The sequence below is a fragment of the Microcaecilia unicolor genome, chromosome 11, assembly GCF_901765095.1.
Source record: "Microcaecilia unicolor chromosome 11, aMicUni1.1, whole genome shotgun sequence".
NCBI classification, from domain to species: Eukaryota; Metazoa; Chordata; class Amphibia; order Gymnophiona; family Siphonopidae; genus Microcaecilia; species Microcaecilia unicolor.
This window is the reverse complement of record NC_044041.1, coordinates 105851272-105876393: the sequence shown is the minus strand read 5'-3', so window position 1 is coordinate 105876393 and position 25122 is coordinate 105851272. Positions and strand designations below refer to the sequence as shown.

The 25122-nt window shown below is 45.1% G+C and overlaps 1 protein-coding gene across 1 annotated transcript in view; it reads left to right on the top strand.

The window, feature by feature from the left end:
- The window catches only part of LOC115480232 (fibrillin-2-like), a 296051-nt gene that overhangs the window by 212803 nt on the left and 58126 nt on the right, over positions 1-25122 (top strand). The window contains exons 38-47 of the mRNA XM_030218752.1: positions 406-531; positions 1748-1873; positions 2407-2556; positions 3436-3507; positions 5343-5468; positions 12066-12191; positions 15403-15528; positions 20872-20988; positions 23575-23703; positions 24123-24242. Coding sequence (XP_030074612.1) covers positions 406-531; positions 1748-1873; positions 2407-2556; positions 3436-3507; positions 5343-5468; positions 12066-12191; positions 15403-15528; positions 20872-20988; positions 23575-23703; positions 24123-24242 — 1218 coding nt within the window. The remainder of the gene's footprint in view (positions 1-405; positions 532-1747; positions 1874-2406; positions 2557-3435; positions 3508-5342; positions 5469-12065; positions 12192-15402; positions 15529-20871; positions 20989-23574; positions 23704-24122; positions 24243-25122) is intronic.

Genomic DNA, 25122 nt, shown 5'->3' with positions numbered 1-25122 from the left:
CTTCGCTCTGATGCAACTTCCTGGTCCCGCAAACAGAAAGTTGTGTCAGATGATCGGGCTGGCGCAAGCAGGGGGAATGTGTTGCTGCTCGCTGCCAATGAAGAATTAAAGAATTTAATGGTACCAGGGGAGAGAGGGTCAGGGAGTGGAGTTAAGTGACCCCCCATGATCTCCTGGAAGGAGAGATGCTGGGAGTATTCAGCTGGCAGGGCTTGGGGATCCACTGCTGGGTGGGCCTGTGCCCACTCGGGCCCACCTGTGGCTAAACCACTGATCTACTGATCCTGTATGAGACTGTCTCTGCTATCTTCTGTCACCCTTCCCATGGTCCCATAGAATTCTTCCACCTCATGTTTTCTGGGGAATTACCCCTGATTTACTGTTACTCTCCCCCGTTGTGTGCAGATATTGATGAATGCCAGGAGCTGCCAGGTCTCTGCCAGGGAGGAAACTGTGTTAATACTTTTGGCAGCTTCCAGTGTGAATGTCCTCCTGGGTACTATCTGAATGAGGACACACGCATCTGTGAAGGTAAATTGGGGACGTGGAGCACTGCCCTCTGAGCGCTGCCAGGGCTTCTAGGGCAGAAATATATCACTGTATGAATATATAGCTCAGTACAGCTGCAGGAATTATGATGCTGTTTAAAGAAGAGGTGTAGTGACTGATTGGGGATGGTGGTCTTTTCATTAGGTGCCGTAGTACCTACTGAGTGCAGTCTCTAGATCAGCTCCCAGTAAAGCTGCAGTGAGTGGGGGTGGGGTGTTTTCTGTCTTGAACCTTGGAAAGCTGCAGTAAGCCTATCATTTATCTCCACATTAAAAATAATCTATAAACTGTAATGCAGTTCTTGAAAGCCAAATTATAAAAAAAATATTCAGTAATCTGCCTCACCAAAGAGCAGCACCACACTCAGCTGTTAAATGAGAGCTGGGTCATCTATATTAGTTCTATATATTCATATCGCTCTGTGATGATGTCTGCATGTACCAGTCCTGCAACTCAGAATACTTGGGGGGGGGGGGGGGGGTCTTTTACTAAAGATTAGCTCAGGTATCTGTAGCAGGGCCCATTTTATTCCTGTGGGCAATGCTACAGATAACTCGAGCTAATCTTTAGTAAAACGCCCCCCTGGATTTGTTTTTAGATCAAAGTTTGAGATCTGTTTTTTTCTTTTAACCTCCTTAACTGTTGTTTATGAGGGTTCTGCAAGTATAGCAAAGAAGTGATCCCAGGGCAAATTTGTGAAGGAGAGTCTTGAAGGTTTAAAGATCGGGCAGAAAGCCTGCAGTCAATCTGTTTGAACAAGGTTTGCCCAAGGATTGAATTTCCTACACCTTTTGGAAGGGAAAAAGTCCACAGGGAAAACTGCAAGTTTCCCAAGAAGGTACTTGCATAGAATTTTTTAAGGATTAAGTTTATGGAGCAGAGGGAAGTCCCACTGACATTTTTATGGAAAGAAAATTGAATGCCTGTAGAGATCATCTTAACTCATGTAAGAAAAGATAAGCTGATAGTCAGATTTATATAGGGTGAAAGCTGATTCCAGAATGCAGAACTTACTAGATGTCTAGAGGGTCCCATGGGGGAAGGGTTGGGGTGTAAATGCCTGTGGAGTACCAAAGATCATACAGTAAATATCTCATTGTCTTCTGCCCAAGCTTCAGGCAGGAACCTAGCTGTGACAGGGAGCACAGCATGATAAATTTGACATCAAGTAATAGTCTTCTGATTTATTGCCTTTCAGATATCGATGAATGTTCTGCCCATATTGGAATCTGTGGTCCTGGCACCTGCTACAATACCCTGGGAAACTACACTTGTGTGTGTCCTGCAGAATACATGCAAGTCAACGGTGGAAATAACTGTATGGGTAAGGAGCAACCCCCACTTCAATAGCAACCATGTTCTTACACGCTGTGAGAAGCATAATTTCAGTGCAGACATCTCCACAAAACTAACTCTTCTTCTGTTATAGTAGGGGCGTAGCCAGACTTCAGCAGGACGGGGGTCCAGAGCACGAGGTGAGGGGGCACATTTTAGCCCCCCTCCTGCCATTTTAAACCCCCCCCCCCCATTTTTGACCTCCCCGCCGCCACTACCACCTTTGACCCCCCCCCAGTGCCAACCCTTTTGACCCCCTCTTCCCCCCGCCGCCAACCCTCCCCCGCCGCCGTTGGGTACCTTTGCTGGCGGGAGTCCCCAACCCCCGCCAGCCGAAGTCCTCTTCTCCGGCGCGGCCGCGTTGCTGATCTGCAAGGGCAGGCTTCTGTTTCTGTGAGTCTGACGTCCTGCATAGTGATAGAAAAGGTTCTACCCGCTGATTCGGAAGTAAATTAAAACCCAACATGGTTTCCATCTTTTGAATAATGCACTAAACTAGAGCTGTTCCTTGGTGCCCTGCAGACATGAGGAAGAGTGTGTGTTACCGTCATTACAATGACACCTGTGAGAATGAGCTGTCCTTCAACATGACCAAGAAAATGTGCTGCTGCTCCTACAACATTGGCAAAGCGTGGAACAAACCGTGCGAGCCCTGCCCGATCCCTGCCAGCAGTAAGTAATATCTCACTGTGTCCTGGTCGATCTTTGCAGTAATCTCTGTCTGATCTGTCTGAATCCTACTGGTACTATCTCACTCTGACCTGCTTGATGCCTGCCAGTAATCTCAGTCTAAATTGTCTGAGTCCTGCTGGTGTTATCTCACAGTGACCTGCTCAATCTCTGTTAATAATGTCTTACTCTGACCTGCTCGATCCCTGCCAGTAATCTCAGGCTGATTTGTCTGAATCCTGCTGGTGTTATCTCACAGTGACCTGCTCAATCTCTGTTAATAATGTCTTACTCTGACCTGCTCGATCCCTGCCAGTAATCTCAGGCTGATTTGTCTGAATCCTGCTGGTAATATTTCACTCGGACTTACCCAATGTTAATAATATCTCACTGTGACCTACCCGATCCCTGTAGTAATCTCACTCTGATCTGCCTGAATCATGCTGGTATTATCTCACACTGACTTGTCCAATCCCTGTTAATAATGTCTCATTCTGACCCTGCTCGATCCCTGCCAGTAATCTCAGACAATATGATCTGTCTGAATCCTGCTGGTAATATTTCACACTGATTTGCCCAATCTTTATTAACACTAACTCTCTGTAACCAACCCGAATCTCTGTCAGCCATAAGTAGCATCTCAGTGTATTACAAAAATCTGTAACAGATATCAAGAAATCCTCGGACAAGCACAGAAGATCATAGCTGTAAAGGAAAGCTGGAGATCAACTGAGAATCGAATTGGGCAGACTAGATGGGCCTTTTGTCTTTCCCTGTGCTCAGATTTAGCATTTCTCTGACCAATCCTGGCTGCCATTTATTAACCTACTGACAGTGTTTTCAGCTTTTGGCATTAACTCTTCGTGATGGTGATTTTTGCAGCTGAATATCAGGTGCTCTGCGGAAACCAGTCTCCTGGATTCATTATTGATATTCAGACCGGGAAACCTATTGGTGAGTGATTGTGATTTATACATGTTTCTGAGATTTTAAATGTCACTATGAGAGGGTAATTCTATAACAGGTCGCTAGGATAAGAGAGTAAGCAGGTGTTTATTTCAAGCCTATTCAGCACCTACTTTTAGAAAATGTGCTTACATTTATGACACGATCTCTTACACCAGTTCTATGTCTGGTGTAAATGTCTGTGCCTAGATGTGAGCCAGAATATATGTAAATGATAAAATACTATGATTTACACACATTGGCATGTTCCACCCATGCACACGACCACTGGCAAAGTATCTAAAAAAAGATATAGTGAAATTAGAAAAGGTTCAAAGAAGAGTGACCAAAATAATTAAAGGGATAGAATTCCTGTCATATGAGGAAAGGCTAAAGAGGTTCGGGCTCTTACAGCTTGGAACAGAGATGACTGAGGGGGGATATGATAGAGCTCTACAAAATCCCAAGTGGTGCAAAACGGGTACAAAGACTAGGTGACACTCAATGACATTTCATAGTACTACTTTTAAAATGAATAGGCGACAATATTTTTTTCACTCAACGAATAGTTAAGCTCTGGAACTTGTTACTGGAGGATATGGTTTCTGGGGTTAGCGTATCTGGGTTTAAAAAAGGTTTGAACAAATTCCTGGAGGAAAAGTCCATAGTCTGTTATTGAGATGCACATGGGGGAAGCCACTGCTTGCCCCGGGATTGGTAGCATGGAATGTTGCTGCTATTTAGGATTCCGGAATCTTGCCGCTCTCTGGGATTCCAGAATGTTGCTACTATTTGGGTTTCTGCCAGGTACTTGTGACCTGGATTGGCCACTATTGGAAATAGGATACTGGGCTTTTCTTATGTTCCTATGTTCTTATGTTCAAGCATACCTTTTTGCTAGTTTCTATAAGATCTCACGTTCCTGTCACCTAACACCAGGCAGCTCCTTATACAATTACCCCTGAGTAGGGTAATTCTAAAACGTACTCGCATTAGAATAAATGTCAAAATTCTACCTCAGTGCTATTCTGTAAATGCAAAGCAAAAAAAATCCCCTACTTCCCTGGTAGAGAAATTAAATAGAACAAACATAACCAGGAAAATGTACAAAATCTAATAAGAGAGGAGTGCCCTGAGAGTGGGTGGTAGTCCCTCAAGACCACTAATGGGTGAAACATAGCACTTCATTCATTGGGTCGCTCACTCACTATTGTGATATTTTTGTGTGCAATATTGTGTTATTTTGGTGCAATTGTGCCCCATAAATGCTAGTCAAACAAATGCATTACAGTTAACCAACTCAGCTACCATGAATGACAAATCAAAAAAGCTTGAAAAACTTATCACTTATCTTATGAGCCCTGCGTCGGTGAAACTAGACACTAAGGGCTCTGATGATTAAATCGCTCAATAGTCGTGAAGAAAAGACTGCTCAGCCAGTGGCAATCAGCATTTTTGTTAAATGCTTGCCATAGCTGGCTAGATTAGCCTCAGATATTCATTGCCAGGCCATGTCCGGGCATTGGCACTGAAAATTGGGGGCTAAATCTGGTGGGGCTGGCTGCCGGAGCTTATGCGGCTGCCGGAGCTTAGGATCCTGCCCACTTAAATCACTTTGAATATTGTCCAGATCATGTTCCAGATAGAAACAGAGTAAACAAACTCCTTCACCTCATGCAGCAGAGTAGTCCAGTCTGAACTTTACAGAATGCAGAGCTTTACACAGGGTACAGAATAAAGGGGAGCAGATGGGGGTGTCTGCCAGCCTAGCAATCTGACTGGCCAGACGCTTTGCGATGTACCATTCATGAAGGGCATTTTGTTGGTTGTGTCACCCTGTTCAGATATTGATGAGTGCGGTGAGATCCCGGCCATCTGCAGCAACGGCGTCTGCATTAACCAAATTGGCAGCTTCCGCTGCGAGTGCCCCATGGGCTTCAGCTACAACAACATCCTTCTGATCTGTGAGGGTAAGCACAGTGCCTCCAACGATCTGGCCCACTTCCAAAGAAATGTTTCTGCCTCCCACTCGGTCTCTGGGCATTACCTTACTATCACATCAATTTCTATCATCAATGTATTTTTGTTTTTCCCTTTCATATTGCCATGGGGCCCGATATTCAGCCTGCAGTGGGCAGTGCGTTTGCTGTTCACCGCCGGCATTAAACACGGATATTCAAGGCCAGCCCGTATCCAGCAACAGGCATTGAATATCTGGGTTCATTTTGGCCGCTGTAAAGTTAACCGGCTATGCCGCTATTCAGCTTGAACTGGTTAAATTTAAGCGGCCTATTTTAACAACTCGACATAGCCAGTTAGGCACTGAATATCTAACTTAACTGGCTATGTTGTGCAATAGTTGGTGCTAACTGGGATATTCAGCGGGAGATAATGGTTATCTCCCGCTGAATATCCATGGTTAGGTGCTTAAACCCTAATTACCTGCCAGGAGCCATTCCTGGCTGGTTAAATAGTTTTGAATATCGAGGGGATGGACTATTGTACATGTGGCTGAAACTTTTAATTTTATGAACATCCCCATTACCTCTAGGCACTCAGGCTACCTCTGTGGACTCCTGATCTGGCACTAGGACAGGCCCATCTCCAGGCACCCAGGCTCACTGTCCTGGGGCATGGCTTCCCTTTCCTGGTTACTGAGACTGGCTCTGACTCCTGATACTTGGGCCTCACCTTTTCAGACCTAGCTGTGCTTCCTCTGATATTCTCATTATTCTTATCAGTGCGACTGCTACCCTTATTAATTTAGTTTAATTTACTGTAAAAAAAAAATGTATATACTGCCAATCTGATGTCATAGACAATTTATTAACACAACATTTAGAAATACAATTCTTCACAAAATAAACACTGAGGGGGTAATTCACTACAGTTGCCTAAACTTAGACACAAGAATGATGCGAGCTAAGCGCAAATTCTGTCAGTAATTACATGCGAAATTCTAGTTACAGAATACTAGTAAAAGTCAGCAAATATGTGCCAAAATTTAGGCATGGTCGCTTACACAATGTCTGTGGCTAAAAAGGTGGGCTAAGTTGTAGCCTAGATTTGAATACAGCCAGAGATGGAGCTTGACATACTGACTCAGGAAGGTTTTAGCAGTCTGTTTGATATGTGCAGAGAGAGAGGAATCAAAGATGTCCCCAAGGTTACGAGCTGATGAGAGTGTTATCCACAAAGATAGAGAATGGGGGAAGAGGAGAGGTGGGTTTAGGAGGAAAGATAAGAAGCTCAGTCTTGGCCATTAAAATATGTAATCGTGATTAATCGTGCGATTAGAAGTGTTATTTATTCATTTTTTCCCCACTGCAGCTCCTTGTGACCCTGGACAATGGAGGGTTAAGTGATTTGCCTAGAGTCACAAGGATTTGCAGTGGGGGAAAAAAATAACATACCTTTAATCACGTGATTAATCGTAATTAAAATTTTAATCAAAATGTAGCCCTACTAAAATATTTTTTTTAATAAATGTTAAACCTTATAACATTCTGTAAATAAATACATTTTCAGTTGTTTTCTGGAAAATCCACAAATCCTTTTCATTTTGAAGTTCGCTGGGTAAAGAATTCTGGCCCCTTGATAGCTGGTGTAAAAATCTGAGTAAAAATGAACAATGAGACTTACAGATGGAGTCTATTTATAAAAACAGGAGAAAGGTTCTTCACAAAAGTTCTCAATGTCAGGTCAACATGCAATTCTATATCCTGCAAAATCCCTATAATACTAGGTTCAAGGCGGGGTTATAGACATCAATAATAACAAAAATAAAAATAAAAACATATAGCACATATCACATGAAACATTCATTTCTTAAAAAGACAAATTTTCAAATTCTTTCTAAATACGAGATAAGATGAACTCTGTCGAATATGCACAGGTAAAGCACTCCATTGTGTAACCAGAAAATACAAAAAGACCCTGCATACAATCTCTTATAACGTATGCCTTTGTAAGATGGAAAGAATAACAGCAAATGCTCATTACTACGAGTCCTAGATAAATTACCCAAAACATTTATCAATAGGGGAAATTATCAGAGACATCTCCAGCAAACATCTTGAAAATCAAACAACAGAGTTAAAATTTAATTCGGGCTTCAACCATCAGCCAGTGAAAATCAGAAAGCAGAGGAGTCACATGATCAAATTTAGATCTACAATAAATCAATTTAGCTGCTGTATTTTGGATTATACATATTTTCTTCAAGAGCTTAGAGGACAACCGTGTATATAATGCATGTTAAGAGCCTTATGATCCTACAGTACATTTCTACAATTATGGCAGACACTTAATTCCTTTGTTCCCTTCCTGGTCATTGCTGCTTCTTGTGTTTCCTATCACCACTAACAGTGACAGAATTTACCACAGGCTACGCTATGGGGCCTTCCCTCTGCCACTAAAGCAGAAGTGGAATGGGGGTGGGGGGGTGCACAGCAGAGGGAAGGCCCCAGAGTGACAGGAAGCAGCCTATGGGGATTACTGTGACTGCCAGCAAGAGATTCAGTAGATGTTCCTTTGACAAATTACAAATAAACAACATGAAGAGCTTAGCGGCCCCAACATATCAACTCTTATCCCACAAGCAACAACAAGAAGAGCTTGGTAGCCCCAGCATTTTACTTCTCATCCTCAAAGCAACCAAAAGAGGAGTGCCACCCTTCCAGAGTCACAGCAAGAATATAGGGCCGTAGTTGTGTGTGGCCACACAGAGCGCAAGGGAAGCCAGGGAGCCAAAATTGCACCCTGTTCATTGGCTTCCCTTGTTCACTTCATGAAAGTAGATGGGGGGGGGGGGGGGGGGGGGGAAGCACTTGGGGGCAGTTTGTGATGCTTTTGTAAGGAGGGCTTAGCGGCCCCAACATATCACCCTCAGAACAACAAGACAGTGGCTCCATCATATCACCTCTCAGTGGAAGGTGATATGTTGGGGTAACCAAGCCCCTGTTGCAAGACACAGCAAGATGAACTCGGGGGGGCCTCAGGATATCAACTACCATCCTCAAAAAAACAACAAGAGCAGCAGCTCCATTCACCTGATGACACCTGCCTACCTCACACTCCCTCTCCCTTCTCTCTGCCCCATCACATTTTCTCCATGTTTTGTTTCCCCAGACTTATCTCTACTGTTCCTTTTTACAAATTCACTTCCATTCCCTCCCTTTTCCCACACCAAAATCTCCCCTCATTACCCCACCCTTTCCTCTCCCCACCACCATCACTTCTCTCTTGCACCCACTCTTCCCAACTCCAGAGTAATTTTTTGTGTTGTTTAACCAGCACTGAGGTAGAGCAAAGAACTGGAGTAAAGCTGCACAGCCCAGGGTTTGGGGGTGGCCAGGGCAGATGAAGCTTTTTACTTGGAAGGGGAGGCCAAAAGAAGATGGCTTTCCCACTATGGGGGGGGGGGGGGGGGGGGGAGAGTGGGGGGAGCACACAGAGCTGCAGTCCTGAGGAGGCCAGATGAAGATGGTTTACCGTGGTTGGGGAGCTGGCATGGAACTGTTTTTGGGCAGTGTCAGGCCCTATTGCATGGCCGTGGTGAGGGGGAGCCCAGAGAGAGAGAGAAAGAGCTTTCTGGGGGCAGTGCAGAGATGTATTCGGGCAGTGGCAGGCCTGATTGCACGGCTGCCGTGAGAGGGAGACTAGAGAGAGAGAGAGAGAGAGAGCTTTCCAGGGGTGGCACACAGCTCTATTGGGCAGTGGTAGTCCCAATTGGACAGCCACAGTTAGGGGGAACTCAAAGAGAGCATTCCGGGGGGGGGGGGGGGAAGGCCATACAGAGCTCTATCGGGCACGGGCCTGTATTCGGGCAGTAGCAGGCCCAATTGCAAAGCTGCGGTTAGTGGGAGCCAAGATGGATGCAGCTTTTTGCCGGTGGAGAGGCCGGCTCAAAACTGCAGATGGTTTTTCAGCAGTGGGGGCAGGGGCCTGATACTGAACCTGGCTAACAGTCAAAAACAAATGCGGCTTTCAAGGCACACCACTGAACCTACAGAGGCACATTGAACGCAGCTCAGAGCATGCTGTCCTAAGAAAGCTCTCTGCTCATGCCTCTGCAGCTTCTGTGCCTGCTCTGGCTCAACTGTGAAAGACAGTGAAAAGGGAGAGGAGGGACTCCAAGATGGAGTGAGTCAGCTTTTTAAATTTTTGGTCTTTCAGCTTTTTTGTTGTTGTTGGGAGCCACTTACTACTACTACTACTTAACATTTCTAGAGCGCTACTAGGGTTACGCAGCGCTGTACAATTTAACAAAGAGAGACAGTCCCTGCTCAAAGAGCTTACAATCTAATAGACAAGTGAACGGTCGGTCCGATAGGGGCAGTCAAATTGGGGCAGTCTGGATTCACTGAACGGTAAGGGTTAGGTGCCGAACGCAGCATTGAAGAGGTGGGCTTTAAGCAAAGACTTGAAGACGGGCAGGGAGGGGGCTTGGCGTAAGGGTTCAGGAAGGTTGTTCCAAGCATAGGGTGAGGCGAGGCAGAATGAGCGGAGCCTGGAGTTGGCGGTGGTGGAGAAGGGCACTGAGAGGAGGGATTTATCCTGTGAACGGAGGTTACGGGCGGGAACGTAAGGGGAGATGAGGGTAGAGAGGTAGTGAGGGGCAGCAGACTGAGTGCATTTGTAGGTAAGAAGGAGAAGCTTGAATTGAATGCGGTATCCGATCGGAAGCCAGTGAAGTGACCTGAGGAGAGGGGTGATATGAGTATATCGGTTCTGGCGGAATATGAGATGTGCAGCAGAGTTCTGAACAGACTGAAGGGGGGATAGATGGCTAAGTGGGAGGCCGGTGAGGAGTAAGTTGCAGTAGTCCAGGCGAGAGGTAATGAGAGCGTGGACGAGAGTTCGGGTGGTGTGTTCAGAGAGGAAAGGGCGAATTTTGCTGATGTTAAAGAGGAAGAAGCGACAGGTCTTGGCTATCTGCTGGATATGCGCAGAGAAGGTACTTACCATGTACCCCTTGAGGAGGTCTTGCGTACACCTTGGGGTACACTTACCACGTGTTGGGAAACCCTGGTCTAAACTCTCTTATTCAGATTCTCTGTGCAAGAACAAGAGAAAACTTAATAACAGTTGGAAAGGTTTATCTATTGTACTTCTATGGATTTACAGCCTGTCTCACTGACACAGACTACTCAATAATTACCATGGATTCTTTTGGATTCGTATTAGATAAATGAAACCTTTATTAGAGGAGCTAAATTCTACAATGATTAAGGTATATACAATGATTAGCTATATAAACACAATGATTAGCTATATATAAACAATCATTACATCACTGATCTCTACATCTAATCAATGCTAAGAGTTCTTAGACCAGGAAAAGAAGCAATAATCATTACACTATACATACAACATCACTGGTCCTTACATCATCCAGGCTCTTAACATCAGCTGAGGGGGTGCCCGTTACAGCAAAAGCCAGGAGCTTTTTAGACCAGGAACAGATCCTCTGCGCAGTACATACGTTACTCACAGATGAGCTCATGATTTCACTGCAAGAAACTCCCCTTTTTATTAGGCTCAGAACTCATGTTCAGAGCTGAGGAAAATTACAGAATGCTTCTCTGTCTAGGTAAACAAGCCATACTGTGGGAACGTGGTCACATGCTCTCCAACTCCAGGTGGCCAGGCTGGAGCTGAGAAGCAAGCTCCATACGCCTCTTCACATACCAAATAAATTACAGCTGTGTCTTATCTTCCACATTCCAACTTGTTTTCACATAATCAAAGTTAAACAATCATTTTTAAACAGAATTACTTCTAATCAACAATACAGACCCCAAGTGCACTGGTTGGTCAAGACAGAGCTGAAAAACAATCTTTAAAATTCACTTCCATTACATATCTATTCAACTTAGAAATAGTAAGCACCTCCATAAAATATATTATAAGCAATATTTCAGCAGATGGTATTCTCGTGCGTGGATACTTCAAAATAACAATAGAATTTTAACTTTCATGTATCCCATCACAGACCAGGGCTGGCTCAAAGGGCTTTGGTGCCCTGAGCCAACTTTTTCATTGGTGCACTGCCCCTCCCCTCCCCTTCCTGCATTCTGGTATCTGTGCCTCCACTCTGCCCCCCCCCCACCCCCATCCCCACCTGTGATCCTGTATCTCCCCTCCCCTCCTGCTGGACCAGATGAGGCAATGTCAAAATCCCAGTCCAGCATGTATTCCTCTAGGAGTTTAAAGGTAGATTGAACTGGGATTTTGGCGCCCTTTATCACCAGCGCCCTGGGCCAGAGCCTCACCTGGTTCATAGGTTGAGCCAGCCCTGTCAATGAAGGGAGACCAGCACCGGAATAATATGATCTCTATAAGCAGCTTCATGGCTGTGTTTTGTACCTACTGCAAAGCCTGAACCACTGATGCAGGCAAATCAGCAAACAGTGCATTACAGTAATCATTAAGTGAAAGTACCAGTTGGTACATAACCATACAAAAATCCTCCACAGAAAGAAACTAATGCAACCAACATAGCATGCTCATTTTATAGAATATACGATTCATTAAGAACTAAAAATTACTCCCCTCTTCCTCAGATATTGATGAGTGCAGCAGTGGGGAAAACCTGTGCCAGCGCAATGCCGACTGCATCAATATTCCTGGCAGTTACCGGTGTGAGTGCTCCACTGGATACAAGCTCTCTCCCAGCGGAGCCTGCATTGGTAAGTAGCTCACTCATCCTGGCATGGGGCAGGGACATTCTTCCTTGCTACCACACAGTCTGGCTTCATGCTCCTCCGCACAGAACAGTCAGCACAAGTGTGTTACAGAAACATTGCCAGGTTGTTAAAAGGGAAATAAGAAAAGTTTGAGGGTGCAAGTACCCTCCAGGGAACTCATTCAGAGAAAAGAAATAACCACCCACTATTCGAAGACATTTAAGCGGACAGGAGGAGAGGCTCCTGCCCACTTAATCACATTCTCTGGCCTGACCACCAATATTCAGTAATATTTAACTGGACAGTGCCGCTGAATATTGCACAAAATTTTTGTGCCAAGCCACACAGGGGCATTACGAGGACGGAGTTCAGAGGAGCCAGCAGTTATGCAGGTGCTGGCACCCGCTTAGCTAAACTGGTGAATTTAGAACTGTTTTCAAGCAGTCCTATATTTGCCCGCTTAGCTATGCGGATGCCAGCATCAATGGTTCACAGCCAAAGTGCGCTGATCTCCTTCCTACGTTCATCCAGCTAAACTATCTGCATAGTGGCTGAACATCCCCTAGTGCCGGCATCTTACTGCCTATCTGGATATTGACCAGCAGCCAATCTCTTGATACTGCCACTAAATATCCACATTTTGTTGCCCACAGTGAGTGCCGTGTGAAAATAACGAATAGGTAAAGACAGCAGATGTAGACTAGGGGTGAGCAGCCATAGCTGAAAGTGACAATACAGTGTCCATTGTTAGCATCATCATTATGATCACGGTTTCCTATGAGAAAACTTCACGTCACTTAAAGTCAGTTGCCAGAAACTAAAGACTTTGAAGTTTGCCCTCCATTTGGCTTATGCAAGATAGCACAATACATCAGTGCCAGGACTGGAGTTAGAACTGTGAGACTTGCCCAAGATTGCAAAGGATCAGTAACAGACAAGGGAAATCGAGGTTGAGTTTCTGTTCTGCGTTCCGCTGGCACCCATTGTTTTGATTTTGTTTCTGTGTTTACCCATCTTTTTTGTATCAGCCATAAGAGCAATCTTGGCTTACAAACAGGCTTATTTTCGAAATTGGAAGATGGGCGTCCTCCCAGGGTCGCCCAAATTGGCATAATTGAAAGCAGATTTTGGACGTCCCCAACTGCTTTCCGTCGTGGGGACGACCAAAGTTCCAAGGGGCATGTCGGAGGCGTAGCAAAGGCGGGACTTGGGCGCGCCTAACACATGGGCGTCCTCGACCCATAATCAAAAAAAAGAAGGGCATCCCTGACGAGCACTTGGACGACTTTACTTGGTCCTTTTTTTTTGTTACAGCCAAGCCACAAAAACGTGCCCGAACTGACCAGATGACCACCGGAGGGAATCGGGGATGACCTCCCCTTACTACCCCAGTGGTCACTAACCCCTTCCCACCCTCAAAAAAATTATTTAAAAATATTTTTTGCCAGCCTCTAGGCCAGCCTCAAGTGTCATACTCAGGTCCATCGCAGCAGTATGCAGGTCCCTGGAGCAGTTTTAGTGGGTGCAGTGCACTTCAGACAGGCAGACCCAGGCCCATCCTCCCCCACCTGTTACACTTGTGGTGGTAAATGTGAGCCCTCCAAAACCCACCAGAAATCCATTGTACCCACTAGGTGCCCCCTATACCTATACCCTATAGGTGCCTTGTAGCGCTATAGAAATGCTAAATAGTAGTAGTAGTAGTAGTGGGTTTTGGGGGGGCTCAGCACACACGGTAAGGGAGCTATGCACCTGGGAGAAATTTCTGAAGTCCACTACAGTGTCCCCTAGGGTGCCCGGTTGGTGTCCTGGCATGTCAGGGGGACCAGTGCACTACGAATGCTGGCTCCTCCCACGACCAAATGGCTTGGATTTGGTTGTTTCTGAGATGGGCGTCCTTAGTTTCCATTATCGCTGAAAATCAGAAATGACCAAGTCTAAGGACGACCATCTCTAAGGTCGACCTAAATTTCCATATTTGGGCGTTTCTGACCGTATTATCGAAACGAAAGATGGACATCCATCTTCTTTCGATAATACAGGTTTCCCCACCCCTTCACGGGGACGTCCTGCGAGGACGTCCTCAGAAAAACTTGGGCGTCCCTTTCGATTATGCCCCTCAAATAACTTTGGTGACCCCTTTGGTAGACAGTTTGTGTCTGCCGAAACACAGCCCGTGTCGGGTCAAGTGTCTGGTGCCTTCAATAAAGTTTCCTAAGCAACATTTCCTACGTTGGTTTGTCATTGGGTCAACCTCTACTTTACTTTGTTCTAAGGGATTTTGACTGACATCCCAGGCCTCCTGCAAACATGTGGTTCAGATTTCCAGCCGCCTCCTCCGATCCAACATAACTCCCCACACCCAGCAACACAACATAATCACGAATCGTACTAGACAACTTACTATCATCATTCCCCTCAACCCAATGATGCCTGAATCACATCTACCTCATCTGACCACAACACAGTCGTGTATTTGTTATCAACTGTAACGGCAAATGCCTTTACGGTTACTTGTAAGCCACATTGAGCCTGCAAATAGGTGGGAAATGTGGGGTATAAATGTAACAAATAAATAAAAATATCATTCCCCTATAATTATGGTATTCAGTGGCATATGTAGCTTGAGTGCTGCCCGGAGCAAAGCACCCCCCCTCCTCCAGGTGCGTCACTCCCCCTCCTTCCCTCCCTCCTCCAAACAAGAGGGGGCACTGTGTAGTTGTGTGGCTGTCAGCTTTGCCAGTCCTCTGCCCCCCTCTGATGTCAACTTCCTATTCCAGGGCGCACAACTACTCCGTACACCCCCTTACTGCCTGCACTCAGGGCGGACTGCACCTACTGTCCCGCCCTTGGTATGCCACTGATGGTATTGTGAATTCAGGGCATGGCTTTGACTTCCTAAGCAACATTTACACCTAAGCTTTTTACTTGTTTGATGCTAATAACTTTCAGGTGACTGAACTCATTTGAGAGTCTTGAAAAGAACTTATCGGGATAATGTCAAGAGTTACCCAGATAAATCCTTGTTTTCTTTTTGTTTTGTTTTGTAAATCTTAGTACTGTCCAGTTGATAACTTTTGGCTGGACAAGTCAACATCCAGTCATTCTAATATAATTGAGAAACAGAGGTATTGCTGTGTAACTGTGCTGCTGACCCTTGATTTCTCTGATTTTTCTTTGGTATTTCTGTGGTGCTCTATGCACGCTGCATTAGGCCGCAATGAATGCCAAGAGATTCCCAATGTGTGCAGTCATGGAGAGTGCGTGGACACTGAGGGAAGCTATATCTGTGTCTGTCATAATGGCTTCAAGGCTGGCCGGGACCAAACCATGTGCATGGGTGAGTACCAGCTTTCAGCTTTGATATGCTTTTTGTTTTGTATGTTTTATGTATCTTATGTGTGTATATTGTACCTCGCCTTGGATAAGGGCAGGTTATAAATAATTAAATCTAAATCCGTGTGTCCGCTCAGCTTTTCCCCTTAAAATCCCCCATTCTCCTTAGTCCAGCAACACCCCTATGGGGCTTCAGCCTCCCTTTTCTCCTTCTGCTTTCTTTCTTCTCTAATCCCACATTTAGCTTACACGTCCTATGGGGAAAAAAAACGTCAAAGATGCCAATTCTGTAAAGAGGTGGCTAGATTAAGGTGCCACAAGGGGGCGTACTTAGCATCAATTTTATAGTGGTATTAGGGTATGCCCAACCCATTATAAAATACTAGCACAAATCTGAGTTGGTGTGCCGAACATTAGGTGTGATTGCTTATGCCAGGTGAATGACTGGCATAACTTGGCGTGTTTATGTGCGCCTCACAATGAACGCAGCTGATAGTATTCTGTAAGGCGTAGATGTTGCAGCACTGTTCCCTCTAAACTGAGCGGGAGTCCTCCACCTACAGTCCTGCCAGTGGCGGGTGCTACTTCACTATCACATTTTCAATAGTGAGGGACAAGCAAGCTCTGCAGGACTCCAGGGAATCTTCCTGTCCCTAGGGATTGAAAACACGTCCCCCGATATTCAAACCCATTTAACCGGTCAGGAACGGCACCTGACAGTTAAATGGCAATTAACCGGCTATTTTGCAATATTCAGCAGGAGATAACTGGCTATTCCCCACTGAATATCCCCAGTTAGGGATAACTGGGTATATCATGCGATATAGCCATCTATCCCCAAATATTCATACATAGGCAGCTATTGTAAGCTGCCACATTGGGCTACGTAAATAGCTGGAATTTCTTTGGCCATTTTAAACTTAACCGGTTATCTCTAAATATTAATTAAAATAAACTGGATAATGGATATTCAGTGCCGATCACTGGAAACAGCCTGGCATTGAATATCTGGGCTGAACGCCAACCGCAGAGTTAGCCAGGCTCCCTGCCGTGGTCTGAATATCAGCCCCACAATATTGAAGTACCACCCTCCACTGGGAGCAGTGCAGTTGCAGGACTGCTGCTCAGCTACTCCTGCTCAGTGGTTGCTAGGTGGAACGCTCATGCTCTGCCCAAAGGTACGGCCCATTCATGGTTACTCACTAAGGGCTACTTTCAGTAAATGATGCTGAAGTGTCTATCAATAGAAGACAACCCACTACTTTGACGCAAGTAACGGGTTGTCTTCTATTGACAGCTTCCAGGTGACTTTCAGTTGCTGCTAGAATCGGACTTTGTTTCAATAACATCTTTCCACCCCATAATACATTCAACAGAGCATTTTTGAACACTGAAGCAGGCGGCTCTCCACTGAAATACGGCCTGTGTCGGGTCCTTTTCAGTTGGTGTTTTGTCAATAACAGAGTGTTCTAGTTCTTTGGTCCACCCCTACTCTGTTTCTAGATATTTTCAATGCAGGGACTTTCTCCTTTCCTTTTGGTTGGTATTTGTTGCTCAAGTCTAGTCACTGGGAAAAATCCACGCTAAGCACTATTCCATAAAGGCTGCTCCAAGCTAGGTAGATTCTAGCACCCAACTTTCAGCACAGTGATTTACACTTGCTGAAACCTGATGTAAATCCTGGCGCCCCGCCTCACCTGAAACACTGGGTGGGCCTACCTACCATATAAGGGAGTATCTCTCTTATATGGTAGTTAGACCCCACCCAATACATCCCAGGATGCACCAGATGGGGCAGGTTGCCATCATTTTGAAGATGACGGTGCCCAGAAGCAGGAGTGTGTAGGCATTGCTCCTGCCTCCTATGAGGTATGGAGGAGTCTGGAGGGTCTGGAATTCCTCTAGACCACCAGGCCAATGGTGACTAGGGGGCTAGGGTGGGCCCGGTATGGCCTGCCCTAGCCTAGCTTGGGGGGGGGGGGGAGGGAACCACAGGGTCAGACCTTACCAGGGGTCACAGGAGTACCAAGGCCTTTTTGGACTAGAGAGAGGGAGGAGCCAGGGGGCCATCGGACTACTAGACCACCAGAGAACTTTTTTTAAGGTTGGGGGAAGAATGGGTTAGGTCGGGGTGGGTGCCAATAGACACGCATATGTTTGCAGGTGGGAGGATGGTGGAAAGAAGTGTTGGGTTAGGGGGTAAGGGGCTTATTGCCACAGTATGCTTTTTTTATGTCAACTGTCACACTGACAGGAAAATTGACATTTTTTGCGCTGAGCTACAGATATGCAGCGATTTTAGCACAGTATGAATTTGCATTCTTATTATTTTGAGAATGCCGCAGCAATTTCTCTGCACTTGATTCACAGTAGAGTTTCCCTGAACTGCGATACAATGAGCATCAGCCCCTAAGTTAGGTCAGCAAAATAGCAGGTCTAACTCAAATGGCAGGGACCAGCCACTGCACAAATGTACATTCAGTGGCGCTACTTAAATGTATAGTACTGCTGAATATATTAATAAAGTAGTATTAATTCTTTATTTTATCCAGGGGTTGTCATGACTAAAAATCAGGCCCAAAAGAGCTAACATAAGCTATTACACCATCATACCAGCAATGTCCCACACGGCCTCTCCTTTCTACAGTCACCCATCCTCCATAATCCATCACCACCATCCCCATTACCAATACTGCCTTCTATCTCCCAGATGTTTTTTTATCCTTACTTCCTCCTGCAACCTCCTCCAACACAGCCTCTCCTTCAGTCTCTCTTTACTCCTTCCCTCTGGGCTCTGTGCAGATCTCTCCCTCTTCAACTTTTTCTAAGTAGTGAAAGATCCTTAGTACTTAGAATTGGCACCTTTGACTTAACAGACAGGCTGAACTGTATGATACAATGAGAAATCTTCCAGCTCTCATCACAATGTGCCCTGCCCTGGGCCTGCTCTTGATACATCATAATGCTTATAGTCATGTGACTGCTTGTCACTTCTGGAAAAATGGATTAATACTTAATCTTTAAAACTTAATAGGGACAAAACCAAATTTCTACATATAGGTCAGTGTAACGACATATGGAATGATAGCTTGTTAAAACTAAGTGGTCAGCATTTCTCATTTGAGAATAACATAAAAATCTTAGGAGTTATTTTATCTGTATGTGTGATGTGCTGTGATGTGACATGTTTCTTGTAGACCGCCAACTCCCACTTATCAGTGGTTCAAAGTGGTTAGCAAAAATTAAGCTATAAACCTAAAAAAAAAAAATCACATACAAATTAAGAAATAAACCGTTTAAACAAAAAAATCTTCAATTTCTTCCGAAACAAAAAATAACTAAAGGAACTTCAAAGTTCAATAGGAAGTGAAAGCCAGAACTGAGAGACTTTATAGCTTAAAAAAAAAAAAAAGACTTCTCCAGGATCTGTTTATATCTAATGCCAGAAAAAGAAGGCATTAGCAGGTGAAAAGGATCTCTAATTCTTGGCACTCCATGACAAGATAGAAATGTAACCCAGTTAAGGGATCCTTTTACTAAGGTGCGTTGAAAAATGGCCTGTGCTGTTGTAGATGCGTGTATTGGATGTGCGCAGGTCCATTTTTCAGCGCGCCTGCAAAATAGGCCTTTTTTTTTAGGGGGGGTTCGAAAATGGGCATGCGGCAAAATTGTAATTGGCACACATCCATTTTGGGCCTGAGACCTTACCACCACCCATTGATTTAGCGGTGAGGTCTCATGCGTTAACCGGTCAGTAATCGTCTGCGTACATACAATGCCGATTACTGTCCGGTTAGCACCACGCGCCAGAAAATAAAATATATTTTCTGGCACGCTTAGGGGACGCACGTAGAAAATGAAATTACCTTCTGGGCCACTCGGTAGCTGGGCAGTAGTTCTGAATTGGCATGCGTTGGGCGCATGTAGGTGCCTACCCAGCTTAGTAAAAGGGCCCTGAAGTATATAATCGGGAGATGACCCATCAAAGATCTTAAAACCAAACACGCCAGCTTAAATAAAACCCTAAAATGTATTGGGAGCCAATGCAGAGATACAAGTTCTGCAGTCTGGGTCACTATTGCTGGAGTCCCATGTGAACTTTGTAATTAAGAAGTCCTTTCTTATGATGAAACGACTTAGGAAAATTAGAAATGTGTTTGTAACTAGTACATTTAGGCTTATTGTCCAAAGTTTGATTTTGTCAACCCTTAACTATTGCATCAGCATTTATGCAGGCTCAGGGTCGCCAAGAGACTGAACCGGGCCCAGGGCAGGGCCGCTGCTGCCCCCCCCCCCCCCCCCCCCCGATCACTGCTGCCCCTCCACCCAATCTCTGCCACAGCTGAAATTCCTTGGCTGGCGGGGATCCCAGGCCCCCGTCAGCAGATAACATCTTCTTCTTCCAGCGCTGACTGCCTGCCCCTGCGGCTGCTTTTCCTCTTAGGGCATTCTCGGTTTCAAGACCGAGTATACGCACCTGAGACGAAAAGCAGGTGCTCAGCAATAGGCAGAAGAGCAGCGCTGGAAAAAGCTCCGGGTCCTCCCCAGCCTCCAAGGGGGGCCCGGTGCTGGAGTTTTCTCTTTCCTGCTCCTATCGGGACGCGATCACTTGGGTCCCCTCAGGAGCAGGAGAGAGAGAGAAAGAGACCCCAGCGCCGGGGACATACTGCAGGACATATTTTCAGCACAGAAAAGCGATAGTGTCACTTTTATTACAGGACCTCCACTGGTTACCAGTAGCAACTCGTGTACACTTGTAAGGTATGCAAACTGATTTTTAAGATATTTCAAGGGACGCTCTAGCATATTTGTCAAATCGGATTTGGAAGACTAATAGGAATAGAGGCCTTCAAGACATCTGTCAATTGCATTTCCCAAGTTCAAGTGGATTAAAGAACAAAACTAGTTTTTCAGGTAGCCTTATTTTATGAACTACCTATGCTATGGAATTCTATTCCTTTCTATTTAAGTAGAACTCAAAATTATATTGTTTTCAGGAAACTTTTTAAAACTTTCCTTAAATATTTAGGGTAACTGCACACTTTCTTCATGGGAGCCTTTTGGTTTAAGGGTTATTTTTAAGATAGTTTTAGTCAGAAACAGGTTAGAAGAGAATCTTATTATATTCTGAATTTGTTTTATTATTTCACTGGGTTTTGCCTGTTTCTCTTTTCTTATTAGCTGCACTGAACCCTCAAGGGTAGTAGTAGCATACAAGAATTTTATGTAATATAATGTAATGTAATACATCACCTTGTTCGATGTTCCAGAATACTGAGTGACCTCTTGACCTGGCTGCTAGCTCTGAGAACTCATCCTTCTCTGGTTGCGTTTTTTCTCTTCCCAGACATCGATGAGTGTGACCGGCAGCCCTGTGGCAACGGCACCTGCAAAAACACCGTGGGCTCCTATAATTGCTTATGTTTCCCAGGCTTTGAGCTCACACACAACAATGACTGCATGGGTAAGAGACTTTCTGTACACCATCTGTATTTTGATTTAGGGTACATGTATTGCAGAGCAAAGAAAGAGAAGCAAATCCCAGCTGTATCGTTTCCTAGGTTCTTTCCCTCAGTGTAGTCCCTTTAATTCCTTAACTAGGTGCATATGTACTGTATTGCTGTCAAAGCACTTTGGGAAACTTTGGTTAAACTGAACATAGAAAATAAACAGATTTTTAAAAAATCTCTGGATATCATTGGTGAAGCACTCAGTAAATCTACTCAAATGTGCCACCCAAGTATCTTGTTGAAGAATCTCTGCATGAGGTGCCAGAGAAAACCAGGAGCCACAGGGCATGGGTTTTGGGTAACAAAGAAAGGGAAGAATGGATGAACAAGGAGGGTACAGGGTTAGGCAACAAAAAGAGGTCTTTTTCCTCCCTGATTTGGAAACTATAAAAAAAAAGTTTAAACAATTTTGTGTTTATAAGAAGAATTATGTTGAGGGGCATAATCGAACTGGGCGCCCAAGTTTTCCTGAGGATGTCCTCGCAGGACGTCCCTGCGAAGGGGTGGGGAAACCCGTATTATCGAAACAAGATGGGTGTACATCTTTCGTTTCGATAATATGGTTGGGGACACCCAAATCTCAACATTTAGGTCGACCTTAGAGATGGTCGTCCCCGATTTTCGGCGATAATGGAAACCGAGGACACCCATCTCAGAAACGACCAAATCCAAGCCATTTGGTCGTGGGATGAGCCAGCATTCATAGTGCACTGGTCCCCCTCACATGCCAGGACACCAATCAGGCACCCTAGGGGGCACTGCATTGGACTTCTGAAAAAGCTCCCAGGTGCATAGCTCCCTTACCTTGTGTGCTGAGCCCCCCAACCCCCCCCAAAAAAAAACCACTCCCCACAACTGTACACCACTACCATAGCCCTTAGGGATGAAGGGGGGCACCTAGATGTGGGTACAGTGGGTTTGTGGTGGGTTTTGGAGGGCTCACATTTACCACCACAAGTGTAACAGGTAGAGGGGGGGATGGGCCTGAGTCCGCCTGCCTGAAGTGCACTGCAGTACCCACTAAAACTGCTCCAGGGACCTGCATACTGCTGTTATGGAGCTGGGTATGATATTTGAGGCTGGCATAGAGGCTGCAAAAAATATTAAAATATTTTTTTTTAGGGTGCGAGGGGGTTAGTGACCACTGGGGGAGTAAGGGGAGGTCATCCCCGATTCCCTCTGGTGGTCATCTGATCATTTAGGGCACATTTTTGTGGCTTGGTCGTAAAAAAAAAGGACCAAAGTCGTCCAAGTGTTCGTCAGGGACGCCCTTCTTTTTTTCATTATCAGCCAAGGACGCCCATGTGTTAAGCATGCCCCCAGTCCCGCCTTCGCTATGGTTCCGACACACCCCCGTGAACTTTGGTCATCCCCGCGACAGAAAGCAGTTGAGGACGCCCAAAATCGGCTTTCGATTATGCCGATTTGGGCGACCCTGTAAGAAGGACACCCATCTTCCGATTTGTGTCGAAAGATGGGCGCCCTTCTCTTTCGAAAATAAGCCTGAGAGTGATACAAATTTTGTGTTCATCCATTTTTTGGAACGAGTTGGCGCTTTTTAAGTTGGATGAAACCCTGATTTGTGTATATTGTAGCATTTTGTATGAATACTCGCTGAACTGCATGTACATTGGGCTAGAGGCTAGGACCCCTAAGGTCTGCTGGCGAGGGTCCTCAAGCCTCACCAGCAGAAGCCTTCCTCCAGCACTGTTCACCGCCACACTGCCTGCCCTGAATCCTCACCCCCCCCCCCCCCCCATGTGTATGTTCAGTTTTAGTGAAATTGAGCATGCATGAGGTTTTGTGCATGCTCAATTTCATTAAAACCAAGAATGTGCGCCACGGGAGGGAGCAGGGTAGGCAGCGTGACAGTGAACAGTGCTGGAGAAAGGCTCCTGCTGGCAGGGCTTTGGGACCTTTGCCAGCCTAGGTATGTGGGGTTGCGGCAGCAGGTGAGGAAGCGGGACAAAATGTGTCCCCTCACCTTGGGCTCATGACCCCCATATTGATGTCTGGCTATGCGCCTGGTTAGCACTTAACATGGTTTAGTAAAAGGGTCCCTTAGTTATTTTTGTACTGCTTTTAATTACTGAAATCATAAAACCCATTTACGTTCCATTCTCTTTTGTAATGTTAATAAAGCTATGGATAAATCTTTTGAGTCTTTAAAACCTAGAATCCAGGGCTGTGGAATCAGAGTCATGGAGTCGAAAGCAATTTTGGGTGGAGTCGGAGTCAGTGCAAAGGTACCGACTCCAACTCCAGCTTCAAAATAAAAACTTACAACATTATAATATATGATACATTTATCATTTTGTAAATATGTACCAGTACTTTAGATCCAAAACAAAAAATGTAAAAACTTAATATCAATAGGACTTGGAGTCAGACAATAGAAAAATAGAGGCGTCGGAATCGAAGGTTTGGTATATCGACTCCATTCCTAGAATCTGTGGCCGAGTCCTGAGCTTGCCTGTCTTAAACCCTGTGTTGTGATATCCTGGCATATCCCCTCTGATTGATCTTTCCTTCTCACTCAGACATTGACGAGTGCTCATCCCTCGTGGGTCAAGTTTGCCGGTATGGTGAATGCATCAACAGTGTGGGCTCCTTCCAGTGCCTCTGCCATGAGGGATACGAGACCACAACTGATGGGAAGAACTGTGCAGGTAAGAGCATGCATTAACAATCACTGCACAAAAATTGAGTTGTCCTGAGTCACAACCAGGAAGCAGTCGGGCAGCTTCAGCTCTTATCATAGTAAGATTGCTTTCTTATTATTGTTATGTGACTTACTCTGTGGAAACTGCAGAGAAATTAACTTTTGGTTCAGAACTTTTCCAGTGCGGATCATCTTCTAGTGTCTGGCCATTACTTCCCTCTGCCATTGGGCATCAGTCTATTGGCTCTATCCTTTGCCCAGTCTTGCCAGTATAAGCTGCAGGGATGGTCTCATGAGAGCAATGATGGTGCTGCTGTCATCTAGCCATGGCATGGCTCCACTTCACTGATGCTGACAGCCATGACCACTCACCACCTTAACATTAGAAAGGGCCAAGAAGTACTGATCATCTTTTTTTGTCCCCAGATATTAACGAGTGTGTGAGCTTTCCCGGCACCTGTTCCCCTGGAACCTGTCAGAATTTGGAGGGCTCCTTCCGCTGCATCTGCCCGCCAGGATATGAAGTGCAGAATGACAATTGCATTGGTAATGAGTCCTTTCCTTGATTCTGGCTACAGTTCAGACCAACCTTTATACAAAGCAAGAGCAGGTCAGTGGTTAGTGCAGAGAACCATTGAAGCTAGGGTTCAAATCCTTTTTTTTCCTTATGACTTTGGGCAAGTCACTTCCCCTTCTATTGCCTTAGGTACAAAACTTAGGGCCTCATTTACTAACCTGTGTTAACCAGTTATAGGGTAATTCTATAACAGAGTGCCCACTATAGGTGCTGGTTATGGTGCCAATTTTAAGCATATTCTATAAAGAAAATAAGCATCTAATTTTCTTTATAGAATACTAGCATAAATGGCTGAAAATCCGCATATATTAAGGCATGATCACCTACATCAGCCCTTTAACTGGTTTAAATGCCCCACCTAAAAGTTAATAGGCAAAAATCATCCCAGCAATCAGATCACATTATATGTCACCATATCCAAAAACATATATTAAAACATACTCATTCAAAATTTCAACTTACGAGTTAATAAAATATTTTTTGAAAAGGATCTTCAGACATCACAACACAGATACAGCATCCCAATAGTGTATTAAGCAGTACTGTGGATATTGTCATTGATCCAAATTTTTAACTTTCTTTTATTGCAAACTTACCATTCTGTTTAATAAGCCGTGCAGCAATGCCAACACAGCCCATTAGCGCACGGCAGCCGCTAGCATGGCTTAGTAAAAAAAAGGAGTTAAGATGATCAAAAGCCACTTAGCTTAAGAAAAGAGTGGAACTTCTGTCGACATGGCCAAGTTTCGAATTCTTCAGAGCAGAGGTCCAACTCATTCCATGCAATCTCCCTCTCCACGTAAGGAAAGACCTAGATGCTACCACACGCAGTACGTTCCAAATTCTATA